The sequence below is a fragment of the Jaculus jaculus genome, chromosome 3 (assembly GCF_020740685.1).
Source record: "Jaculus jaculus isolate mJacJac1 chromosome 3, mJacJac1.mat.Y.cur, whole genome shotgun sequence".
Taxonomy (NCBI): domain Eukaryota; kingdom Metazoa; phylum Chordata; class Mammalia; order Rodentia; family Dipodidae; genus Jaculus; species Jaculus jaculus.
The window spans coordinates 104361665-104382390 of NC_059104.1; the positions used below are offsets into that span (position 1 = coordinate 104361665).

General features: G+C 42.0%; 1 protein-coding gene across 3 annotated transcripts in view; it reads right to left on the minus strand.

The window, feature by feature from the left end:
* Dixdc1 (DIX domain containing 1) overlaps positions 1-20726 on the minus strand; it is a 103376-nt gene that overhangs the window by 12081 nt on the left and 70569 nt on the right. For all 3 annotated transcript variants that reach the window (XM_045144925.1, XM_045144924.1, XM_045144926.1), the window contains 11 exons: positions 19428-19576; positions 15404-15493; positions 13173-13226; positions 10934-10984; positions 7587-7691; positions 7095-7148; positions 6361-6453; positions 6211-6282; positions 3955-4044; positions 3184-3345; positions 2650-2716 (listed from right to left, as the gene is read on the minus strand). In XM_045144925.1, the coding sequence (XP_045000860.1) occupies positions 2650-2716; positions 3184-3345; positions 3955-4044; positions 6211-6282; positions 6361-6453; positions 7095-7148; positions 7587-7691; positions 10934-10984; positions 13173-13226; positions 15404-15493; positions 19428-19576 (987 nt within the window). The remainder of the gene's footprint in view (positions 1-2649; positions 2717-3183; positions 3346-3954; positions 4045-6210; positions 6283-6360; positions 6454-7094; positions 7149-7586; positions 7692-10933; positions 10985-13172; positions 13227-15403; positions 15494-19427; positions 19577-20726) is intronic.

The window sequence follows — 20726 nt, forward strand, 5'->3', positions numbered from 1 at the left end:
GATGCACAAGGGGGCGCACACATCTGGAGTTCGTTTGCAGTGGCTGGAGGCCCTGGCGCACCCATTCTCTCTCTCTCTCTCTATGCCTCTTTGTCTGTCGCTCTCAAATAAATAAATAAAAATAATAACAACAACAACAAAAAAAGCTGTGCGCCAGCACGCCCGGCTTTTTTTGGCTTTTTGAGGCAGGGTGTTGCTCTAGCCCAGGCTGACCTGGAATTTACTATGTAGTCACAAGGTGGCCTCAAACTCACGGCAATCCTCCAACCTCTGCCTTCCAGTGCTGGGATTAAAGGCATACACCACGATGCCTGGCTTGTTTATCAATTTTTTTTAAAGATTTTATTTTTATTTATTTATTACAGTCAAAAGGAGAGAGAGAGCTGGGTGTGGTGGCACACACCTTTAATCCCAGCACTCAGGAGGCAGAGGTAGGAGGATTACCGAGAGTTCGAGGCAACCCTGAGACTACATAGTCAATGACAGGTCAGCCTGAACCAGAGTGAGACCCTACCTTGAAAAACCAAAAAAAAAAAAAAAAAAAGGAGAGAGAGTGAGAATGGGCACGCCAGGGCTTCTAGCCACTACACACGAACTCCAGACACATGCGCCACTGTGCATCTGGCTTATGTGGAACCTGGAGGATCGAACCTGGGTCCTTAGGCTTCGCAGGCATGGGCCTTAACTGCTAAGACATCTCTCCAGCCCTCTATCAGTTTTTTAAAAAACATTTTTATTTATTTATAAATAGAAAGAGAAATAATAGACAAGCCAAGGCCTCCTGCCACTACAAAACCACTTTGTGCATCTGGTTTTATGTAGGTACCAGAGAACTGTATCCAGGTGGTCAGGCTTTGTAAGCAATCACCTTTAGCCACAGAGCCCTCTCTCTAGCCCCTTTCTTTCTTTCTTTCTTTCTTTCTTTCTTTCTTTCTTTCTTTCTTTCTTTCTTTCTTTCTTTCTTTCTTTAATTTTGTTTATTTTATTTATTTATTTGAGAGTGACAAACAGAGAGAGAAAGAGGCAGAGAAAGAGAGAATGGGTACACCAGGGCCACCAGCCACTGCAAATGAACTCTAGATGCATGTGCCACCTTATGCATCTGGCTTATATGGGTACTGGGGAATTGAGCCTCAAACTGGGATCCTTAGGCTACACAGGCAAGTGCTTAACCACTAAGCCATCTCTCCAGCCCTTTCCAGTCCTTTTCTATCGATTGTTTTCATACATGTTTCAGTATGTGTTCTTTTCTTGAGGCAGGGTCTCACTCTAGCCCAGACTGACCTGGAACTCACTCTGGAGTCAAACATGTGAACTTTCCTTCCTTCCTTCCTTCTTTCTTTCCTTCCTTCCTTTCTTCCTCCCTCTCTCCCTTCCTCCTTTATTCCTTCTTCCTTTTCTCCCTCCTTTATTCCTTCTTCCCTCTCTCCCTCCTTTCTCTGTCTTTCTCCCTCTCTTTTTTGAAGTAGGCCTAAGCCTGGAATGGCATCATATAATATTCTAGGGTTTAGGAAAGAAGGGAGTTTAAAAAGTGGGTTCAGAATGAGACTCAGAGAACTACAAGAAAACTGGGGAGGCTGCCTTACTAGACTACAGGTCCAGTAAATGCAAGTACCAAGTGCATCCTTTTCATTTCTTTTTAAAAACAATTTTCTGCATGTATGTGTGTGGTGTGTATGAGAGAGAGACAGAGAAGGGAGGGGATAGAGTAAGAGTATGGGCACGCTAAGGCCTTTGCCACTGCAAACGAAGTTTAGACACATGGGCCACTTTGTACAGAAGTATAGGCTTTATGTAGGTGCTGGGGGCTTGAACCCAGGATGGCAGGTTTTATAAGCTTATAAGCAACTGCCTTTATCTACTAAGCCATCTCCCTAACGTATTTATTTATTTATTTATTTTTTTAAGCTCATGCTGACCTGGAATTCACTATGTAGTCTCAATCTTAGGGTGGCCTTAAACTCATGGCAATCCTCTTACCTCTGCCTTCCAAGTGCTGGGATTAAAGGTGTGTGCTACTGGCTCTCTAGCCTAGATTTTTAAAATTGTATACAACTCAGGTAGAGAAATGGCTCAGCAATTAAAATTGTATACAAAGCAGAGAAGTTTGGTTTCAGTCAGCTATTTGATCTTTATATAAACTGTTTAGGTATATTTACACTGGGCCCGTGTAAAAAGAAAACATTAGCATTATCAAACCGAACCTTAACATGTAAACTAAAATAAGAATTGCTGGGCAGATGAGATTCCCAACAAGCTGAATCAAATACAGAGAATGGAATGAGTAGACACAAGCTGGCTAACAGACTTCCTAACCACTAGATGGTGCAAATATTTTGCAGGAATGAATGACGTAGGTAAGGAAAATTCCAAAAGAAATTAAATTTTCCACCTCTAGGAAGAAGTAGAATGTTTTGTGTGCTAGTTGAGATGAGGATTTGCATGTGTGTGTTTATTGATTTAGGTTTTGCTTTTATTCAGTGTAGTTGTTAACTGTTTCTCAGATATTTTAGCCCCTGAGTCAGGAGATGGTGGTGATGAAGCAATGAATCCTCACAGCCCTAGAACTAATGCAACTTGAGTGCTGCTTAGGAAAAAAAACAAAATTATATATATGCAAGGAGCCCTAACCTTGTGATGCATACTTACTTGAATTAGGGGGCCATGACTCCCGGTATTCACTACTTGCTTGTGTTCTAAGTGACTTGCCCCGAACCTGAGGAGCCACACAAAAGTCACAAGAGTTATGTAGGATCAATGGAAGGACTTAACCAAGATTTTTAAATCATAAAATAAACCTAAAATATACTTTTGCATTTCTACCTCTTCTGCTACAATATATAAAATTTAACATTTATCTCAAGAATAGTCACGTACATTTATAAAAGACTTTCTAGTTTTCAATGCATTTTATATCCGTGTTCTCACCAGAGGCCTAACAACCTGGAGGAAATGAGAGGAATAGGCCATAGGGACCCTGTAGAGTCAAGAACCACAGTTCCTCACGCAGCTACACAACTGCTGAGAGCAAATTACCACACATCTCTTCCCTGGATTGTCATGCCACTCTTGGCAGGCTCTTATGTCTTATAGTGCTGCTTTGGTGTAAATGAGAATTCATCACACCAGGCTGCCCCGGGGGCTTGCCTAAGTGAAACATTGACATCAGATCAAGAGAATCACCTTCCTTTCTTGTTTCTTTTGTGTCTCCATGACATGTAGGCGCTCCATGAGGCTGGAGATGCCTTGCTCCAGGCTGTCTATGGTATGGTGCTGTGGATCGTGGCCACCAAAACTGTTGCGCAAGCTGCGCAGAGCGTCTCGGACAAGCTGCAAGTCGCTGGTCTGTGGGTAAAAAGAACATGCTGGTGTCATGGCACAATGCTGTAGTATTGGTATATCCTAACCACTGAGCTGAAGAAGATAAAGAATAAGGGTTTCCAGAATAAATCTTTCAATTTTGGGGAGAAAAATTTTCCTCCTTAGATACATGTCTACTGTTTGTTCACTTGCTATTTCTTTTCTTTCTCTCTTTCTTCCTTCCTTCCTCCCTCCCTCCCTCCCTCCCTCCCTCCCTTCCTTCCCTCCTTTCTTTCTTTCTTTTTTTTTGTTGTTGTTTTGAGGTAGGGTCTCATTCTGACCTGGAATTCACTCTGTATTCTCAGGTTGGCCTCAAACTCATGGTGATCCTCCTACCTCTGCCTCCCAAGTGCTGGGATTAAAGGTGTGTGCCAGCACACCTGGCCACTTACTATTTCTTAATTTTGCAGTCAAATGCTCTACTACTGAGCTATTTAATTATTTCTTAATTTTAGATAACTCATGCCTTACACTTTTATATATGCCATCAGTTTCAAGAATCAAAGGCCTAACATATAAGAAGCCTAGTCTACTGGTAGTGGCTTGAACACTGTCCTTGTTTCAGCCAGAAGCAGGCTTGTCCTAGAAACCTACCCCTTTGTGGGTAATAGAAGCAGCTCCTTTCCCTGTCACTGGAAGGAGAAAACCATTGCTTTGAGAGTTGTGACTGTTGTAGCTGGTCACCTACAGCAGCAAGAACAAATGACACATGTTACATGGGAGAATTATTCCAAACCCAGACTACTGTCTCATTCCTTCTTTACATCAATCACTTTCTGATATAGGAGACAACTAGAAAAGCTTCACAAATGCAAAGTTGGCTTCCTCTTTATTCACTTTTCTATCAAGGCTGCAGCTGACACAGTGAGCCTGACTTTGTGCTAGGTGGATCTAGTATGACTGTGTTTAGTTGTTTATGCTGTTTCTTCATGTGGGCTATCTAATATATTTTTAAAAAAATATATTTATTAACTTATTTGATAGATAAAGAAGGGGAGAGAGAGAGAATGAATGGGTGTGCCATAACCTCCAGCCACTGTAAACGAATTCCAGATGCGTGCGCCCCCTTGTGCATCTGGCAAACTTGGGTCCTGGGGAATCGAACCTGGGTCCTTTGGCTTTGCAGGCAAATGCCTTAACAACTAAGCCACCCCTCCATCCATATATATATAGTGACTAAGGTTTTAGTTTTATTGAAACTTATAAGGAAATGTTTGTATGCATTTGTATGTTATTTGTAATTTGTCACTGTATAACAATTGTTTAACATTACCCATAGTTTTTATTTTTTGTTTTCATTTTTTTGGTAAATGTCCATCAATATATTATTTTTTTAAATGTTTTTGCATCCCTATGTGTGTGGTACATGCACACATTTATTTATTTATTTGACAGAGAAAGAGAGAGAGGGAGTGGGAAAGAAAGAGAGAGAGAGAGAGAGAGAGAGAGGGAGAGAGGGAGAACGGGCACACCAGGGCCTCCAGCCACTGCAAATGAACTCCAGACTCATGTGCCCCCTTGTGCATCTGGCTAACGTGGGTCCTGGGGAAATCGAACCTGGGTCCTTTGGTTTTGCAGGCTAAGCCATCCCTCCAGCCCTAATGTATTCTTTATAATACAAGACAGTTTGCTAATATTTCTATTTTCAGATGAGCCTGTTTTCTTTCTGTTGCTTCTGTGTGTTTTTGTGGTGTGGTAGATGCATGTGTATATGCTCATGTGGCATCTCACACACTTGCCTGGAGTGGCCAGAGGGAAATGTTGGGTATCCCACTCCATAACTCTTCTGCCTGTTCTTTTTCTTCTTTCTTCCTTTCTTCTTTCATTCTTTCCTTTCTCTGAGGTAGGGTCTCACTCTAGCCCAGGATGGCCTGGAACCCATAGCAATCCTCCTACCTCTGCCTTCCTAGTGTTGGGAATAAAGGCAAGTGCCACCATGTCAAACTGGAGTATCTTAATATCCCAGTGCTTGCTGCTTTTCCATGAGCTCTGGTGACTCTCAGTTCTCTGCTCCTCTACAAGTCTGGGATTACAGATACATGTGACCATGCCCAGCTGCTTATGTGGGTCCTAGGATTTGAGTGGTCTCTCAGGCCTCCTGCAGCCCTTATGCTTGCAAAGGAAGTTTTTTTGTTTGTTTGTTTTTTTTAATTGTTGGGTTTTTCAAGGTAGAGTCTTGCTATAGCTTAGGCTGACCTGAAATTCACTGTGTAGTCTCAGGATGGCCTGGAGCTTTCAGTGATCTCCTACCTCTGCATCCTGAGTACTGGGATTAAAGGTGTGCACCACCACGCCGGGCCACAGGAAGTGTTCTTAACCACTGAGCTCTCTCTCCAGCTTGACATGAGCTTGTTTTCTAAGGCTCAGAAGCTAAGCATTTCTTTTCTCCTTCAGTGCTGAGAATGGAACCCAGAGCCTTGAACACACTAAGCAAGCACTCTATCTATATCACTAGGTTATATTCTCAGTCACTGAATCCTTCACTTTTTTTTTTTATTTGACAAAAGGAGGGATGGAGAATGAGAGAGAATGGGTGTGACAGGGCCTCCAGCCACTGCAAACGAACTTCAGATGCATGTGCCATGTAGTGCATCTGGCTAACGTGGGTCCTGGGGAATAGAACCTGGGTCCTTGGGCTTTGCAGGCAAATGCCTTAACGGCTAAGGCATCCCTCCAGCCCTTTTTATTTTTATTTATTTATTTTTTAATTTATGGAACCTGCACTTTTAACTCGTTCATCACACAGCCTCCTAACAAACTGGCTGGTGGCTTTGGTTCAGGTCTGGGTGAGAAACAGAATCTCCCTCTTTGCCCTACAATATGACAGGGAGAAGCAAAGTTTTAAGTTACCTCATCTGCCTCTCTTTTCATGCAATGAGCCAAAAGGACTTCTTTACGTTCTATCTCCCGTTCTGGATCCACCTGTAAACACGGATTAAGTCAGAAAAGAATTTCTTTAAGCCACGAGTGCAGACAAGTAGTGGCTGACTACATTCTGACCTGCTGGTAACTGGCATCTGAGAGTTTTCGGAGTGCTTCTTCTAATTTGGCCTGGTGCTGCTGAAGGAGGCGATCTTTCTGCCCCAGCTCTTTCTGCAATACAGAGAAAACTTTCAGAGATGTAGCAGAACCTAAACAGTTCAAACTTTGCTTATTTTCACTCATTTGCAAGCAGAGGGGAGAGAGACTGAGAATGAGAATGCCAGGGCCTCTTGCCACTTCAAATGAACTCCAGATGCACATGTTAGTTGGTGAATCTGGCTTCATGTGAGTATTGGGGAATCAAACTAGGCCATCAGGCTTTGTAAGCAAGCACCTTTAACTGCTGAGCCATCTCTCCTAGTTCACACTTTACAATATAGTTCCCACCCCTGACAAGTAGAACCTACAGAGGACAGCCTTTCCTCACCATAATAGTGTGTCACAGTGCACAGATTCTTGAAAGGGTAAAACAATGAACTACCATTTGTAGAAGGATCACTTTATGTCACCCATGCTACTTAGAGATAAGGATAAGTCTACAACTTAAACTGCCAGATTCCTAATTTTATGCTACTTTCCCTAGCTAAGCCATCTAGTTTTCAGGTTTAAGGAATCTCAAGGGATTTATAGAAAAAGATTCCTTTCCAGAAAGCAAGGACGAGAGTAGAATATACAAATGCTCTTTGAACAGTAACAACAATGGGCTATTCACACAGGTCAGATGGAAGTCATTTCCAACAAGATAGTTTTACCTTATATTCTCCTAAGAGCCTGTTCCTCTCATCTAGCTTCCTCTGCAGATCCACCTGCAAGGATAAAAAAATCACTGGCATGGAGGGAATGTATGCCAACCCTCATCGAAACCAGCTACTTAGTAAGCAGAATCAACACTAAGTACAGCATACAGCACATAAAGAGCATAGTTATGATAAAAGCACATAGCAGCTACACATGTCTTTAGCAAGATGACCAGATGATAGAACCACAACTTGGCCTCAATGTCCTTAAAGCTGAGGGATTCAAGAACCTTTATGCCCAATAATGCCCTTTATGTCAGTTTTCACCCAAAAACAAAGATGAATGTGATGGAGAATAAATATGTCTACAGATGCTGAAGACAGGCATTTCAAGAACAAGAGGAGACACAGTATACTGGCAGATCTAATAGCACTTTATGTACTATCTTACTTAGCTTAATATGATAATGGGACTTGCTGGGGTCAAAGTTCACATATTTAACTCACATTCTGATTATGCAGCTCATCTTTGTCCATATTTGCTCTTAGGAGTTCTTGTTTGAGCTGAAGAACAGCTGTGTCCTGCTGAGACAACCTCTGCTGCAAGGCATCCTGGGAGAAAAAGCACAAACACTATTTCTTATTATCTCCATTTGTCAACTAATACACTATGACTACTTACTAAATCATTTACTGTGTATCCAGCATTTTACCTCTGGAAAACTGGAAATATAAAGGATCTGAGTAGGGGTTTTCTGTCCTCTTCCAAGACATTATCATCTAAAAGAATGCTGCTCATCCTGAGAGCGTTGCGTCCTAATCAGACAATGAGCAAGCAGCTTTTAGTATTGGACAGACCTACATTCAAACTGCAAGTCTACCTCTCCCTACACATCCATGACACTGACTTTAAACAATATGCTCTCCCTCCTCCCATCTGTTTTTTCCATCTATATTTTAGGCATATAAATACTCCATGTGACTTAGCTCTTTTTCCTCCTGTTTCACTGCCTAGTCCCCATTTCCCAGAAGGATGACCTGACTCTTGCTCACCAGTTTTGCTATTAAGAATCTATAGGGCTGGAGAGATGGCTTAGTGGTTAAGGCACTTGCCTACAAAGCCAATGGACCCAGGTTCAATTCCTCAGAACCCATATAAACCAGATACACATCATGGTGCATGTGTCTGGAGTCTTTTTATAGTGGTTAGAGGCCTTGTTGTACCCATTCTCTCCCTCTCTCTCTCCTCCCACCCCAATAGATAAATAAATAAATAAAATTTTAATTAAAGTTTTTAAAGAATCTCTATAGTCATTCCCACTCGTTTCCAAGGCCTCACTCCTATCCTGCTTCCAATGCTTAGTTTGGACCAGTACTGGGATTATACTTCCACTGCTGAGAATTATTGATTCCTCATCTCACCTTCCAAGGATTTTACCAGCTTTAGGCCCTCTTTCAGTTTAGACTGTTGTGCTTCCTACCATGCCTAAGAATAGGTAGGCTGAGGGGCCCGGCATGGTGGCATACGTCTTTAATCCCAGTACTCTGGAGGCAGAGGTAGGAAGATGACTGTGAGTTCAAGGCCAGGCTGAGACTAGACTGCACAGTGATCAGCCTGGGCTACAGTAAGACCATACCTGGAAAAAAAAAAAAACAAAACAAAAAAAAGAAATCCTTGGACCAAAGCAAGACCCTACCTTGAAAAACAAAAAGAAAAAAAAGAAAGAAAATAAAGAATAGGTAGATATTTGTACTTTTAAGGGTCAGCTAGAATACATTCTTCCAAGTATGGGGACTTCAAATGGAATTAAGGGACTAGGGTTGCAGTGCAGTGCAGTGTATTTATCCTGTTTTTTTCTCTTTACAGATTCAAAGCAATAGTGCAGGCTCTGAAGAATGTAGGAGGCTATTGTTTATTTGGAACACAGGCTTTCCCTGTAGCACAGGCTAGCCTTAAACTCATGATCCTCCTACCTCAGCATCCCAAATGTTGGGATTGCAAGCATGCACCACTAGGTCCAGCAGGTAGGCCATTATTTTTTTTTTCTCGAGGTCTCACTCTAGCCCAGGCTGACCTGGAATTCACTATGTAGTCTCAGGGTGGCCTCGAACTCACGGCAATCCTCCTACCTCTGCCTCCCAAGTGCTGGAATTAAAGGCATGCACCACCACGCCTGGCTCAAGGCTATTTTTAATTATGCTACCCACAGGGCAGAATATGACAAAGGCAGTCTAGGATGTCATGAGCAGTTTAAAGGAACATTTCCAAAATGTACTCTATGTCAATGAGTTATATAGAAGAAAAAATGAATCTGTGGTTAGTAATTCTAAATGTTTTTAGGACAACCTCTTTATGACAGACATTTTCAGATCCTTTAACATGCTATTATTCACAATGAATCTTCAAGTCTATTGGGCATTTCTGAAACTTATTTGACTAAGGAGCACATTTCTTTTGTTACATATCTCAAAGCACTAAGGCTTTTGAATGTACTTTGGAAAATGTTACTGAGTAAGGCTGAAGACTTGTCCATGAATGTGTGCAAGAAAGAGGGAGAAAGCAGTAGCTTAAGAAGACTATTCAGTCAACATAGTCCACATGCATAAGGTAACATATATTCAAGGTTGTTAGCTCATTGCATTAGAAAAAAATGAAGCTAACCTAAAATACCTTCAATAGGAAACTGATTATCATATACATTATCATAAAAACATATACCAGCAGGGCATGGTGGTACACACCTTTAATTCTAGCACTTGGGAGAAAAAGGTAGGAGGATCACTGTGAGTTTCAGGCCAGCCTGAGACTACATAGTGAATTCCAGGTCAGCCTGGGCTACAGCAAGTAACCCACCTTGAAAAACAAACAAACAAACATTTACCAAATTGCTATAAAGGAGACCTAAGAGGATTTTCCTAAAGGAGAATGATCTCCAAAATATACTGCTACATGAAATGAGCTAAATGTCAAACTACATGTATAGTATGCTGTCATTTAGATAAAAATGTGGGGAAAATGGTGTACAATCCCCACCCCCACTCAAAAAAGACCTGGATAATTGGATGAGGGGCAGAGCTGGTAGGCAAATGTTCAGAATCTACCCTCTTGTCCCTTTAAAACCATTTAACATTATAAACTATTCCAAAACTAAGCTACAACTTTTTTTCCTTTAAAAGGGAACTCCTTTTTTCCTTTCCAAATTTTCTTTTATTAACAGCTTCCATAATTATAAAAAATATCCCATGGTAATGACCTCCCTCTCCCCATTTTCCCCTTTGAAACTCCATTCTCTATCATATCCCCTCCCCATCTCAAGCAGTCTCTCTTTTATTTTGATGTCATGATCTTTTCCTCCTATTATGATGGTCTTGTGTAGGTAGTGTCAGGCACTGTGAGGTCATGGATATCCAGGCCATTTGTGTCTGGGGGGAGCATATTGCAGAGTCCTACCCTTTTTTTGGCTTTTACATTCTTTCTGCACCTCTTCCACAACAGACCCCAGCCTTGGAAGATGTGATAAAGATATTGCAGTACTGAGCACTCCTGTCACTAAAAAGGGAATTCTTTTGAAGTAAAAGAGTGCTTTACATATGGAGACAATCAAGGTGGCACAGAGGAGAGGGGCAGCACTGTGAGTAACAGCGACCAGACATGAGCCTCAGCAAAATAAGATGTGCTACTCAGCATGTGTCATTTCCTACCACAAAGCCCTTTCCTTACCACGAGCACAGAGCCTGTGAAAGACCCCAGCACCAAAGCCCCAAAGCCTCGGTCCTCTTAGCACCCAATTCTCACCAACAGACTACTTTGCCTCCCAGAGGATTTATCCATAGAATCAGTGTCTTCCTTTTACCTTTATCCCCTGCAAGTTTCTGGCGTCTTGTTTACATTTCAGCAGCTCTTTCTGCAAACCAAAGATAGTGAGATCAGATGGTGGCATCTGGGTTGCTTCATATGCATTACCTCATTGTGCCAGCATGAAAGATTAACCCTCTACTGAAGCAGAAAGCAGATGTGGTCCAGAAGCAGTAAAGGCTGATCCTGTTCTGTTCCCCATGGCCTGCTGTCCCCCACAATGAGCTGTCCAGGTAGAAGAGACTCTTGCCAAGGAAAAAGACATATCATACAGTCCCCACAGCTCTTTCCATGCAGCAGTCTTCACCCACAGGAAAACCTAGTCGTGAATCTAAATCTCTAACACCAAAATATATGATGTGCCCACCCTCAATGTCATTAAAGACATATCTCAGTCTTATTTAATGTCCAGCAAAGAGTTGGGATTTTTTTTTTAATTTTATTTGCCAAGGGAGTATACTTTATGGGCCAAGAAAAAAAAAATTTGGTTTCATAATGAGAAACTGAGCAAATGAATTTCCATTTATTTGTTTTTTTGAGGTAGGGTCTCACTCTGGTCCAGGCTGACCTGGAATTAACTCTGTAGTCTCAGGGTGGCCTTGAACTCACGGTGATCCTCCTACCTCTGCCTCCCAAGTGCTTGAATTTCCATTTAAATAGCCTAAATATATGTACATGATTGCAAGTAAAAAGGAGATTTTAGAAAAGTAATACCCATAATTCAGACCATTACATAAACAATTTGTAATTAACATATCTAAATGGGATATTTTTTTACCTGGACTCTAGCAGCTAGGATAAAAAGTCCTCTGCCAAAAATTCAGGACTGAGTGTATATATGCATACATTTGTATTTCTGGACAGAAGGTTAAAGGCTTTACTCATATACCTATGACTTAATTTGGGAGGGGAGGTTCTTGTTTCCTTATGAACCTAGGGCCTTGAACATACTTGGTAAACTCTCTACCAATGAGCTAAGTCCCCAACCCCACACTGAAAATTAAAAAGTAAAACTAAAAACCACTAACCTAAAGGAATTCTGGGATATGTTCATTAAAAAAATGACAACACTGGCCGGGCATGGTGGTGCATGCCTTTAATCCCAGCACTCAGGAGACAGAGGTAGGAGGATCACTGTGAGTTCGAGGCCACTCTAAGACTACATAATGAATTCCATGTCAGCCTGAGCTAGAGTGAAACCCTAACTCAAAAAACAAAAAAACAAACAAATAAACAAAAAGAAACACTGATAGTAGATTCATATTTTCTCTTAATCAAAAAAGAAATCTAGGGATGGAGATATGGCTTAGCAGTTAAGGTGCATGCCTGCAAAGCCTAAGAACCCAGGTTTGATTCTGCAGGTCCCATGTAAGCCAGATGCAGATGGTGGCACATGCATCTGGAGTTCATTTGCAGTGGCTAGAGGCCCTGGCATGCCCCTTCTCTCCCCCCCCCCGTCTCTAATAAATAAATACATAAAAATAAAATCTTAAAAAAGAAAAAAGGAAAGAAATCTAGCCTGGCATGATGGCACATGCCTTTAATTCCAGTACTCGCGAGGCAGAGGTAGGAGGATCCCTGTGAGTTTGAGGTCACCCTGAGAACACAGAGTGAATTCCAGGCCAACCTGGGCTAGAGTGAAACCCTACATTGTAAATTAAAAAACAAACAAAAAAATCTAGAAATATTTAACAGAGATAATTATTCCCTAGCACTGCTTCAAAAGGTGTCCACCTTTGTGACATATTTCAGATGTATCTCTCTTTTCCAAGCAAATATAAAATGCAAATGTAGTTAATCTCCTGACCTTTCATCCTTTTCTGTGCCCAGAATTGTCCCAATTCTGCCTTACATTTTCATAATTATTTTCAAAGGATAAAATATACACATTTTAACATACCTTTAGGTCTTTAAAAACATTTTTTTTTCGAGGTAGGGTCTCACTCTAGTTCAGGCTGACCTGGAACTCACTATGTAGTCTCAGGGTGGCCTTGAACTCACGGTGATCCACCTACCTCTGCCTCCCAAGTGCTGGGATTAAAGGCGTGCACCACCACACCCGGCTAAAAACATTTTTATTGATTTATTTGCGAGAGAGTATAGGCACACTAGGGCCTCTTGCTGCTACAAACAACCAGACACATCTGCCTTTTGGGGGGTACTTGGGAATCGAACCCAGGCTGGCAGGCTTTGCAAGCAAGTGCCTTTAACCATTGAGCCATCTTCCCAGCACCTACCTTTAGGTCTTGATTCTCCTCCATACTCTGATCCAGACGACTCTGGATTATGATCTGAATGTAAGACAAAAGAGATGGTCAGACACCTATATGGTCAAGTTCATAGTTCATTCACTCAACAAATACTTCCTGATTATCTCTAGATATGAGTTCTGTTTTGGGGGGTTTTTTGTTTGTTTGTTTGTTTTAAGGTAGGGTCTCACTCTAGCCCAGGCTGACCTGGAATTTACTGTGTACTCTCAGGGTGGCCTTGAACTCACAGCAATCCTGTTACCTCTGCCTCCTGAGTGCTGGGATTAAAGGGATGCACCACCACGCCTGGCTAGATATGAGTTCTATACTATGAACATAAGCTACAGGAAGCTGTTGCTGTTATGTGATGGAAGCATCACATAAAGCAACATGGATGAAGTTCAGAGTGAGGTTTTATGTGCTGGGACCAAGAGATGGGGTAAAGGGAAGAAGAAAAGGCAAGAGAAGTTGTAGAAGGACAATAGGGACAAGTTCATAAAAGACAATGAGGGCAGTAGGGAATTGATGAAAAGTTTTATTCAAAGGGGGAACAAAATGAAGCTTGCCTTAAATTATTCTTACTATTTTGCTGGAAATGAATCAAAAGATGTTAGAAGTGGAATCAACAGCCAGGAAAAGCTGTCAGGAGGCTGCTAGATTCATGGATTAAGGAGAGGTTGTGAAAATGCAGTAACTGAACACATGGAGGAAGGGTCAGAAAGGACCACATTCAGATTTCTGTTTGGGACATCTGAGTAAACAGGTAGATATGGGCACATTTACAAAAGGGCAAGTAGTTTTAGTGGTTGAGTAGAGAACAGAAAAACTGTTTAATTAAGGACTCACTGAAATTGTGATGTTTATAGGACATAATAATGGAAATGGCCAGCAAGCAGTCACACATTGCACAAATAAATCTACAATTCTGTACAGAGATCTGAGCTGGTGATACAGCTATGAGAAGCACATAGGAAATGAGTGAAGGTAGATAATATAGCCCAGTGACTCTATAAGACAAATGAAAGCCCAGAGTGGAACATTGAGGAATACTCATATCATGCCAGGTGCAGAAAAAGAGAAGCTTTAAAGAGGACCTAAACATAAACTCCAGGTAGGATCTTAGGTTTGGACATTACCCTATCTCCAGTGCCTTGAACAAGTACACAGAATCAGCACTCACTGAGTGTTTTTGACTGAAGAATCCAAGGAAGAGTAATAGAAAATGTCAGAGCTGGAAGTTTCCTCTCTGCTTACTAGCTGTCATAGTGCTGGAAAATACTATGCAGCCTGCTGGGGGAGAAAAGTCATCAACAGTCTTAACCAGCAGTGGACCCTGAAGGCTACACAAGTGGCCAGGCAGGCAAGATGTGTCTACTAGTGCAATAGTGACATGTCTATTATAAGGGCAACCAATTGCTCTCTGATTGGATTGGAAACCCACTCCACAGGAGGGAATTCATGCCTGGTACTGAAGAGCTCATGACTGGGAATGTCATAAACCCTTGTGAGAAAGCTACTAATGATGTTTGGCTAAATGAATAAATTATGCCCACCAAATTGCTCTCTAAATATTTATGTTCATACCCATACATTAGTGCTGCTTTCACTTCAGGTTAGAGAAGCTTCTCTTTTCAGATGGGGGTGATCACTGAGGAGACTCACAACTCATCAATGTGCTGAGAAGTGACAGCGGAGTATTCAGCAGTAAATGAAACATCACGATCACACCCTCCAAGTCTCAAGGACCATTGTAAAGGAGGTAGCGGAAAGAATGTAAAAGCCAAAGGATAGGAAGAAGTGCTTTGGCCCTATCTTCCAATAGAGCCCAGTGCATTCATGACCACACAGCAGATGTCATTATCTGACTAAGACCGACATAATACTGAGCCAGCCAATATCATGGATTATGGAGGGTGAAAAAATAAATGATGACATTAAAACAAGAGGGACTAGTTGGAAATAAGAAGGTGTTTGGTAGAACTGTATGGGGAAGGAGGACAAAGGAGTGATGCGAGAGGATTATGATCAGGGGCGCATTGTGTACAAAAAGGTTGTCAACAAATTTATTAATAACTAAGTAAACAAAATATCAGGCAAACACCAGGATGAACTAGAATCAGGAAAAAGCATTTCAAGGTGAGCTCAGCAGAGTGAAGTGCTAAAAGGAAGTCACATACACAAGCCAGATTTAGTATCCAGTCACAAAACAGGGAGCTTACCAGTTGTTCCTCAGGATTGACTCCTGGTTCACAGAGGGCCAAAGGCCTCTCCTGTTCATCTTCAGGTAAAGATCCATTGAGTAATAGGGCCTGGATAAACCATAAAGGCAGAGAGAAACTTAAGTTCCCTCCAGACCATTTAGTCTCAAGCTGGGTTTGCTAAGTATTTTGGTTACATTACTTGTTGCTGTGACCAAATACCATACAAGAAGCAGCTTAAGGAAGGAAAGGATTTACTCTGGCTTGCAGTTCCAGGGAGTACAGTCCCATCAAGGAAGGGAAGGCACGTTGGCAGAAGGAAGCCAATTGATCACATTGCATCCACAGTCAGGAATCACAGGGCTAACAGAAAGTGGGGCCAGGCTATAAAGCCTCAAGGTCCATCCACACTTCCTCCAGCAAGGTTCCACCTCTAAGGGTTTAGCAATGTTCCCAGACAGTATCTCCAGTGTTCAAACACCTGGGCCTATTGATGTCAGAGTACTCCCCTGCACCCTTTCTTTCCTCCACCCCTGCCCAGTGAGGTTTTCCTGCCTCTGGTGGAGGCATGGGGTTGGTCAAGAATACTAAGTTTGCATTTCCTTAGGAGAACAGTTCCCCAGGATGACCAATTAGCTGCCAAGTGGACTTCTAGTGAACCCATCAACCTATTGTTCTACACTCATGCCTATAGACAGAGGACCTAAACAGTGTTCCTACAGCAGCACATGAACAAAAGTGTGTGTGTGTGTATGTGTGTTGTGAGTGTGCACGTATGGGGTGTGTCCAATGAAAAGCATTGATGGGGAAATGGGCATGACAATGTGCCCCTTGCTCATAGCCAACCCACGCACAAATTGTGACTACCCAATCAGATACCCATTAAAAACTACACATGCAGCCAGACGTGGTGGCACACGCCTTTAGTCCTAGCACTTGGGAGGCAGAGGTAGGAGGATTGCTATGAGTTCGAGGCTACCCTGAGACTCCATAGTGAATTCCAGGTCAGCCTGGGCTAGAGTGAGACCCTACCTAGAAAACCCAAAAAATTAAGTTAAAAATTAAAAAAACTCCACATGCAGGGCTTGAGAGATGGCTCAGTGGGTACGGCACTTGCCTGCAAAGCCTAATGATTCAAGTTCAATTCCCACATAAAGCCAGATATACAAAGTGGCACATGCATCTGATGTTCGTTTGCAGTGGCTAGAGGCCCTGGCACACCCATTCTCTCTGTTTTGATTCTCTCTCTCTCTCTCTCTCTCTCTGATTGCAAATAAATAAAAGAAAAAAAAAATCCACACCATAGCCAAAGAGAAAGGGCTGCCAGCTTTGGGACCCTTCCTCAGAGCTTCTTGCTAAATCAACCTAGCTTTTGCCTCACTATCTCTCATTTTCTCATCCTTTCACTCTGGGACGAGTGAAGAACCCATACCTAGACAGTAATGCTATCGGGCCATTTTACATTCAAGATTCAAGCCACAGTACTAAGTTCATTCCAAACAAAAATTAGTACCTGGCTTCCAAAAGATACAAGCTTGTCAATTTTTGCTTCTTGGAGAGCTCATCAGGCTTTCCTTGGGTCTAACTCCTCCTGTGAGGTCCATACTCCAGGCCTCTTCCTCTTTCATTTCTTTACACACACACACACACACACACACACACACACACACACACACACCCTCTGCTGTAGGCTACTTGGCCCCAGAAGACAATATAAAGCCTTCTCTTTAGAAGTGTGCCAATACATTTTAAAATATTCATTCACAAGCAGAAGGTAAGAGAAAGAGGAAATGATGGAAGGAATGGGCACACTGAGGCCTCTTACAACTTTTAAAAAACTCTAGATGCATGTGCCACTTTATGCATCTGGCTTTACGGGGGTACTGGCAATTGAACCAGGGTTTTTAGACTTTGCAAGCATCTTTAACTGCTGAGCCATCTCTCCAGGCTCCAAACACATGTCAAACTGGAACTGCTTAAGCTTCATGTTACCAACTGGAAAGGGATCTAATAGCAGTGCAGGCTGAAAGAAGTGGATTATAATGAGTGATATGAAAGGTTTTGGGGTTCTCTGCTTTTTGTTTAAGGATTCTGCACCTTTACTCCCTGAGGCAACCTGGATAGAAAGAGGAAATCATCTTTGCAAAGATGGTATTATTCATTTCAACTTCAGGGTCTTTCTTCATTATCATACTCATCAATAGAAAGGGGAGGCCTCTTTGCCCTGAAGTTGAAGAAGCAATACTCATTGCTTCTCCCAAGACAATACGTCTACACTTGCAAATTAAGTAACCCTCTTCACCCCCATATACTTTACGGCTTCCAAGATTTGGATCTGCCTGTCCAGATAAGTATTAAGAGACTTCAGCTCAGTGAAAGGCTAAAAAAAATTGTCCATATTTTTATATTACAGTTCTGTCTCATTTTGAAAGAGTTTCAGAGGTTAAATTCCATTTTAGTAAATATAACACAAATTCATCATAAATGTTGACAAAGAATGTTTTAAAATCAGCCAATGGTTCATCTACTAAACACTAATAATCAAATTTTAGAAAAATGAATTTAGTTACCTATGTGGGCATTAGCAAGAAGGGCTGCAGGAGTTGCCAAAGGGCAATATTATAGGAAAAAGGGACTCTATTGGCAAATTGTTCCAGGGGCTTAAGCATGCTAGTAAGTCATAAATCTTGGCTGTGGCTTAGCATACAACTTGTTCATCACTGAGAGTTAGGAAGCTTGGTGGATACTGAGATCTTTTGTCTTCTACAATAGAACTGAATTCTCATTGTGATCATGTGGTTGTGAATTAAAACTCCTTTGTTCATGGGGGAATATGAAGATGCTGACTTTCTGCCTGTCATTATTATTATTTTTTTTTTCTATTGCATCTGGTACTGGATTTCTTCCAAACTGAGAGATAAGTATCCATATTCACATGATGCACATTGTTCTGAGAAAAACCTGGTTAGGTATATGTAATTTCAAGGTTGTGGAATGTTTCTTCTTAGAGGAGGAAAACAAAACATAGAAAGAAACTTTAAGGTATTCCTTAATGGAAGTGGCAAAACATGATCTAAAGGGCCTCATAAGATATTTTCAAAACACAAAGCAAAGGAGCAGAAACCAACAACTTTCTTTTGGAATGTTAGGCTGTAAACATTCCTCCAACCCTTTCTGGTTCCTAAGGCAGGCATTATGCAAATTATTTTACCCAAGCACCAGTCTCCTTTTTTTTCTTTAGGGACCCTTTGTGTCCCCACCCTGCTCTGTTGCTGGCTGGCTAGGAGCACACCCTCCATCACAGGCTGGCTGCCAAAGCCACACACATAATGTGGGCTTTGTTTACGTGTCCATAAATATTTCACAATTCAGAAGCAGTGCAGTTCCCAGCGCAAACAGAAAGGAATATTCCTAGGCAATTTCAGGGTCATCAGCACACTACAAGGGCTTCCCCAAACAGAGGTGGTCACACAAAGAATAAAGGGGTCATGAGGGAGGGCACTAAGTCAAGTGGATCAGCCTGTCTGTGAGATTTGCCAAGCTGATCCCACAGGTATAGGAAAAATGAAAGGGTTTTGTGGCTCAAGGAAAACCTCTTGACACCTGATCACTGGGTCTTGGCATCTGCTTGTAAATGTGCTAGAAATGAGCTAAATCCCTTAGCTAGACTCAAATGGAAACCTGGAGGCATGACTGCCTCTACCACCTTTTCTTGCGAGACAGTTTCTTGCGAGAGAACTTTGAACTATTCATTGTGCTGTTCTTGCAGCCTGACAAAAGAGTGAATCCCACCTGTGAAGCAATCAGAGTAAGGGCTTGGTAGGAGTGGGCAAGGGCTCTTGAGTTTACAGAAATCCTAACAGCTGCACGGTAAACAAGAGTCCGCGAAGCCCATTTAAAGCACTCACAAACATAGAATTTTACTCTATCTAATCTCCACATTAAACTCTGACCTCATACAAAACTGCAATCAGGAATTTTTAGTTGAGGCTAACAGCATAAAATAATAGACAGGTGCACCAAGGACAAGCTGTCAGGGAGTTACCTGTAGTCCTGATATCATCTTCTTTGCTTCCTCCATTTCTTTTTCTAAATGTTCTTGTTGTTCCAACAGCTGTTCTTCCCATGAGGTCTCCAGGAAGGTTCTGGGACTCCCTGGCCTCCAGTCTCGGGATAATGGAGAATCTGTCTCCCCTGCAAAACAAAAGGAGGGAGCATAGTCCATGTTGAAGAGAAGTGGTTTCCGGTAGAAAGCACTGCAGTGTAGTTCACAGGTTCAGGTCACCTGCCTTCAGAACCTGTTTGCGCAGATAAACTGTACTCTCCACCAGGTGGGGTTGTAAGGCAAAGAACTGACTGTTACTTTGGGTTCTAGATCAGAAGCATGGCTCACTGTCAGCAAAATACACCCCGCCCCCCCCCCCCCCCCACGGAAGCCCTTAGGAAACAGCAGAACTCCTGCCACTTTGCTATGGGACACACACATTTCTCTCTCTCAATCTCTCTTCTGGTTTTTGCAGTCTTAGACTGGCCTCAAACTCATGGCAATCCTCCTACCTTGGCCTCCTATTAAAGGTGTGCACCACCACGCCTGGCAATTTTCCTCTTAATTCCCAAGAACTGGCATTCCCAGACCCCAATTTTGCCAGGAATAAAGAAAAGAACTGTTAGGTGCAATGAAAACATTACTTCTGTTGGTTTCTCTGGAGCTTTAGATAGGAGACTGTAATTCAATACACAGCTTTGACTCCTTTAAGTCACAACTGAACCCCTTCCGCAGTAAAATTATGACAGTCATATAAGAAACAACTAGTAAAACACACTTACAGACTATTTAGTATTGCTCGGTTGTTTTGTTTTCTTACTTTAAAACTTCAGGTGCACATACACATGCACCACACACACACAAACATGCACATACACATGCACCACACATACATAAACATGCATATACACATGCACCACACATATACAAACATGCACATACACAAGCACAACTCACCTCCCCCCACATCTCACACACACCCACAAAACAAATAATAACATTTGCAGAGACTGGTGGTATCTGACTAATGGCAAGCACTCCATAAATATTCTCCCTTCCAGCTGGGTGTGGTGATGCATGCCTTTAATCCCAGCAGAGGTAGGAGGATAGCCATGAGTTTGAGGCCACCCTGAGAATACAGAGTGAATTCCAGGTTTTTAAATATTTTTTTCTTTCTTTTTGTGAGATAGAAGGCACACAGAAAGAATGGGCATGCCAGGGCATCTAGTCACTGAAAATGAACTCCAGATTCATGATGCATGTGCCACTTTGTTTATCTGGCTTTAAGTGGGTACTGGG